The 6,000-nt window shown below is 61.9% G+C and overlaps 1 protein-coding gene across 1 annotated transcript in view; it reads right to left on the bottom strand.

Annotated features, from left to right (window-relative positions):
• Positions 1 to 3,916, bottom strand: part of ADGRA2 (adhesion G protein-coupled receptor A2) — a 34,590-nt gene extending 30,674 nt beyond the window's left edge. The window contains exon 1 of the mRNA XM_070598337.1: positions 3,229 to 3,916. Coding sequence (XP_070454438.1) covers positions 3,229 to 3,491 — 263 coding nt within the window. The 5' untranslated portion in view covers positions 3,492 to 3,916. The remainder of the gene's footprint in view (positions 1 to 3,228) is intronic.
• Positions 3,917 to 6,000: the final 2,084 nt, after the last annotated feature.

The raw sequence follows: 6,000 nt of genomic DNA on the forward strand, positions 1-6,000 counted from the left end.
GTGTGACTGTCAGCAAGACACCAGCCTTCTCCCCTCCCAGCCTCAGTCCACTCAGCTGTCAGAAGGAGGGGCTGGACTTGCTAGTCTCTAAGGCCCTTTCCAGCACAGACATTCTAGGAATTTATGACTCTGCCTGGTCGCCTCTGAGGGGCTGCTCAGATGTCCTGAGAGGTCCTCATAGGAGATTTCCTTCTGGAGTGGTCTAATATCAGTCCTTGCCTTGAAGTCTCTGTCGTCCCCTTCCCACGCGCTCTAACTCCCAGAGCTGAGAACTGGAGGGCAGGCCAGTCAACGGCGCCCAGGAGTGGGTGGGGGTCCAGAGGGTCCAAGCCACCCCCTACAAGGCCCTTCCTCTCAGAGGAGGCCCACACAGTCTCCCGCTCTGGATAGGAGCATTCGTGCCACAGCTGCCCTCTGCACTGCACCGTGAAATTGGGGCGTGGGGTGGGACCGATGGATCAGGAAGGAAGCCAAGAGTTCTGCTTTCCTGGAAAACTGCAAATGAAAATCCAATAGAGGAAAAAAAGCAAAGGGCGGGGTGAGGGGCAGTCGCCTACAAAGCAGAAGGCAGAAGTGGAGATAAGGGCGGAGGTGGAGGCGCGGCAGCGAGGTGAACAGGCCTGCTCACAGGACTGAACTGCTTGGAGGCCTCCAAGGGCCAAGGGCCGCAGGAGGTTCCCTGCAGACAGGCCCCTCCTCCAGCACTTTCTTTGCCTGAACAGTCTTAGCACTGGCATCTGCTGGGCTTACCAAGGTGGGGTCCCGAGGTGAGTCTACAGGTGAACAGGTGGTGTGAAGGGGCCTGGGACCTGGTGCAGGAGGGAGGGTAAAGCCACAACGCAAAAACTAGTGGCTCAAGTCCTGTCGTTTGCACCAGGTGAGAGGCTAAAAGGTGAGAGGGGAAATTTGTGTGGGAAAAAAAATAGAGCAAGGAGGAGGAGTTGGGGAAGACTGCTGTGCTCTCAGCCTCTTCCTTAGCTGCCACCCTTCTGTTCCTTCTTTCCTCAAGACACTTGTTGGGTTAGGGACACATGTGCTGGAGACGGAGCGCCGAGAAGAGAATGCTTGCCCAGCTTCTGCTGAGGAACTTGGGCTCTTTTTCCTTCAGAAGCCAGCTGGGGTGGGGTGGGGAGCAGCAAGCAGGATTATGTGGAGCCTGGGGGCAGAGCCTAAGAAATACATCCATGGCTGGGATTCAGTCACCCCCAGGCTGACAAGCCAGCAGGCTCTCAGGGGCTTCTCTGGCCTGCCCTGTCTGTTGTCCCTGTGAGGATGTCCAGCCAGGTGCAGAGGGCTGTTCCTTTGGAAAGTACCTGAAGCCAGCTAGGTCAGTGGCCTGGGATGAAAGGGGGGGCCCTTCCTCTGGGGACAGTTTGGGATGGGAAGGTGAGGCTGCAGTCATGGTTGCTGCCACCCTGTCACAATATATTCTCACCAAGAGCTGGCCCCCCTCTCTCCCAGGAGTGGCGTCGATGGGAATTAGCCATGGCTGGAAAGCATTAGTTGCCAAATCATTCTAAGATGTACTGCAAAACCACCTTTTAATGTTCCCCCCCTGCTTTCTGCCTTCAGTTTGTTAGGATTCTCTAATCCCAACAAACAGACATGCAGAGAGACAGCATCCCTCATACGTGTGTGAGCACAGCCACAAGACTGAGCATACACACACACCTCTCTCGGAACTGAATTATCATTGCCCAGCGGAGACTTGCACAGACACCCGGCCAACTATCCACACAGCACGCATTTTTCTCTTCCAGAACTGAGTGGGCTGGGGAATGCCCAGGCCTGTCTGGACCCTTCAACACCAGTGGACACTCAGAGGGAGCTGGAATGAGCAGCCACAGTTGCCTTCCCAGGCCATGGCCATATCCCTGAGCTGCTGGAACGTGGGAGAGAGCAGACACACCACCTCCACCCACCTAATGCACACACACACACGCACACCCCCCAGCTGGAGAAAATGCAGGCCAGGCGGCCAACGTCAGAGGCTGACCAGTCGTGTCCTGTCAGGAAGCAGGCAGTCTCTGAACTCACCCAACCAGAGGCGTTACTGTATTGTTCTGGACACAATCGGATAGACTGTGAGCCAGCCCCAACCCCGGGCAAGGGGCGGTGGGGAAACGGTCGCCACTGGGGTCAGGAGGACAGGGAAGGGGAAGCGGCTTGTAGGCTGGATCCAGGGCAGGAAAAGAAGGGGCCACCCCTAGGGCCGGACCCTCCACTCCACGGCGTGCGTGGAGCTCCGAGCACATGGTCAGCACAGGAAATCGCTGCGGTGGGGAGGGGTCGCTAATTCTGCTGCGGTTGCGGGGACTTCAGACCCTCATCCAGGAGGCTTGGGGTCGGGCTGCGGCGCAAAGAGCCGCGCTCGTTGCCATCAAAGTGAGGACTTAATAAGGCGCTGGCTGAGAAGGGAAACGGGATGACGGAAGGAGGCTGGGAGGCAGCCGCCTTCCCCTCAGCCAGGTTTCTTTCTTCGCAATCTTTGCGCGCGGAAGTCAATCGAGAAACAGCCAAAGCTCGTGTTGTATTCAGAGGAGAAAAGGAAGAGGGAGGGTTGCAGGACCTAGCGCAGGGCTCACATCACAGATGCTCGCGGCGGCAGAGGGGCCCAAGAGAAATCGGGACGCCCGGCTCTCATTCAGACCGAAGAGCCCGCATCCCAAGGACAGACTTTTCCGAGCGCGCCCTCCCGCCTGCCCCATGGAGACGGGCTGGAAGCGGGACTGGCAGGCTCAGGGGACGGATGGGGCGCCCCCCACTGGAGGAGCCAGGCCCGCCGGGTGAACTGGGAGACTCCTCCAGTCCGGCCCCGGACGCGTCCGCCGTGGTAACGGTCACCTACTGGACCGCGGGCGTCGGTCTTTTCCTGAGCCTTCTCCCATCCCACTCACCGTAGGTCCCCAAGTCCGCAACACCAGCCAGGCTGGAAACTCGAGGGGCGTGGGGGTCCTGCCAGCACGCATTCCACTTCACCTGCGCAGGTGAGTGGGCGCCTGCAGTGCCTCTCTCTGGGGGCGCACCCGCTCCCCGAAGCCCCTTCCTCCCTCCACACTCCTGGAGCCCTAAACTTTCCTCTGCCTCTCCAAGCGCCAGGACTCAGGCCTGTCCTAGAGTGTCTGAAGTGGCGGCATCGTCCCGTCCCCCTCTTCCCACTCCTCCCGTCTTGTCTCCCTTCGGCACCCCGTCGAGGCTCGGGCCGGACCGGCCAAGTAGGGTACTCACAGGGTAACCGTGCCGTTAGGCAGAAGGCCGGGCTCAGGAGGCTCCGGGAGGTCCCCGCCGCCGCACACCACCCTCCTGCGCGCCGGGTTGGGGGCGCCGCCGCTTAGTCCCTTGGGCCGCTCCCCCGAGCACTTGCAGCTGCGGATGGGGACGGGGCAGCCGGGCGCGCCCCGGGTCTCGGGCGTCAGGAGCAGCAGCCACGGCAGCAGCGGCAGCAGCAGGCGCGAGGGCGCCTCCCGCATCCTGCGTCCCCCGGCGCCCATCAGCCCATCGCCCCGCGGGGACCGACAGCGCTGGGGGCCGTCTGCGCGCCGGCCGGAGGGACCCGGGCGTGCGGGAGGCGTGCTCAGCGGGGGCCCGGGGCGCCCGAGGGCGGGGCGGGGGGCCCTGGGCGGAGGCAAGCCCTGGGGTCCCCGCCGCCGCGCCCCGGGGGCATGTCCGGCGCGCGCCCCGGCGGGGAGGACGCGGGCGCGGCTGTCAGCGCAGCGCAGGCGGACCCCGGCGGCGCGGCCCGAGTCTCGGCGCCGGGCTCCCGGGCCGGTCGAGGCCGGGCCCCTCCGCGCCGCCTGCTCGCCGAGCGCTGGGCTGGGACCTAGCGGATCGCGCCGGGCTCCTGCTGCCGCCGCCGCCGCCGCCGCTCCGTGCCATGGATGGAGGCAGCTCGGCGCGGCGCCGCTCCCGCCGCCGCCACCCCCGCCCGCCTCCCCGGAGGGCGCCCTCCCCTCGCCAGCCCGTCCATCCGCGAGGCCCTAGCGCCTCCCGATCCGCAGCCAGGCCGCTGCCCTCCTCGGAGGAGAGCGGGCCCGCCGGCTTGAGGCCCCGCGTGGCCCGTGCACAGCCCTGAACCTCGACTCCTTCTCCCTCCCGCCGCTCTCCCCGAGCCGGGACTCTTCCTCTCCACCAGCCGTCTCAGACCTCAAAGCCAACCGCCACCACTTTCCACAAACCCTCCCTCGCCCCTGCTCATCTCGCCTGCACCCGAGGCTTCCGGGCTTTCAGTGACCTGCGGGTTTGGCCAGAGACGTCTGGTGCTCCATATTTGGGGCTGAACTTTGTTCTCTGCTCTGGGGTTACTGAGCTTGGGCTTCCCTCGGCCCCTGACCTGATGGGCCGGTCTGGACGCCGGCTCTCCCTCTCACAGTCCTGCTCCAACCACTGCAGGATACAAGCCGGAGACCAAGGAGGCTCAGGCCGTCCTCGGCTGCGGCTGCGTTGACCTCGCCCAGCGGGGCGCGCATGTCATTCGGTCAAGGAGGGGTCAAAGGCCAAGGCAGACCGGCTAGCTCTGGCCTCCTATCTTTTCCACCTCCCTGTGCATGTGTGTATTTGGGGGGCAGTGGGAATGAGGGAAGCGGAGAAGAGGAAAAGCAGGGATCTATGCCAGCCAGGGCGTGGAAAGAGCACTGTGCTTTGGAGTCAGGAGACCCTCATTCTAGACAGCTCTGTCTGACTTTGGACACAACCCCTAACATCCTGGGGTATCTAATCTCTGGGGTCTGAATGGGGCCCTGCCTGCCCTCTAATTTATGGGCGTGAGTTGTGGCATGAGGATGAGTGAGTGAGGGGCCACTCTGTTTCCATGAGCAGAGGGCTGGTGGCTGTGGGCGGGGTCTGAACTTGCCACCTGAGGATGGGGATAAAAATGGCCTGTGGGTTTTAGAAGGACTATAATGCAAGCTGGGAACGGGGCTGGGGACAGAGGGAAAAGAGAAGTGTGGCCCAGTGTGTCTGCTTCCTCAGTTTCCCCTCAAAGGCTGACTCTTCTGCCACTTAATAGAGCCTTTGCTGCTGAGGGGCAGGCTGTCTGGGTTGGGGGATCCCTGGGCAAGACTCCCGTTCCCCATCCTTCACTGTACCACCCAAGTGGTTGCTACGGTGACTGCCACCTTCTTTCTGTGCTCTTGGCCCTGCTGGTGTGGGTGGCACCTCTTCTGGTCCGGTGGCCCTTCAGCTGAGTCTCCCACCCCCAGTGCAGGGAAGCGACTTCTCTTTCTTTGCCTGTTGGCTGCAGACACTGGGCCCCGACGCCCGCTTCTTCACTTTCTCTCTCTGGCTCCACCAGTCTCTCCCGGTTGCAGGCTCTGGTTCCTTCAACTTCCAAAGATAAATAAATAGTGATTGCAAATGGAGGAAGGGAGAGGGGAGTGGACTCCCCGGCAGGAGCCCGCGGCAGGCAGGCCAGGAGCTGAGACTGCATTCCTCAGGAAGGCTGAGAGGGGAGCCGCCGCCCACAGGCAGGGTCTGCCATCCAAGCCTCCTGTTCACAGGAAAACTGCTCAGAGAGAAGTTGCGAGGAAGCCTCCGGCCTGGGTCACACAGCCTTTCTGTCGTTTCTTTTTGCTAAATGAAGATACTCAAAGTCTGGAAAGGAATTCCATGGTAACACCTAACTCTCTGAGCCTGAATAGAGGCCAAATGACACTGAATGAGGTGATGCCTCCCCACGGGTGGGAAGGAAGTGCATCGTGGAGACTTTTACACAGCACTGTCCTGTCCTGTTGGTCGTCACCTTTGGCTTCTATAGCCACCCGGGGAGGGGACGGGCTGGGGCTACTCTCCCATTTTACAGTCTGGCTGAGGAAACCAAATCTCGTAGCGGTGACAAGCCAGGAGTGGGAATGTACCCTTGGACTCCTTTTGTGAGGACGATTGTCACTGGGCTATCATCCGTGCCCATCTTCCGCTATTTTATGTAGGACACCGCCACAGTGTGGCTTGATGAGCGGCGTGTAGGTCCAAGCCCCGATCTGAACCTGCGAACCCTGGGCCGCC

This window comes from Equus przewalskii, chromosome 28, assembly GCF_037783145.1.
Source record: "Equus przewalskii isolate Varuska chromosome 28, EquPr2, whole genome shotgun sequence".
Classification (NCBI taxonomy): domain Eukaryota; kingdom Metazoa; phylum Chordata; class Mammalia; order Perissodactyla; family Equidae; genus Equus; species Equus przewalskii.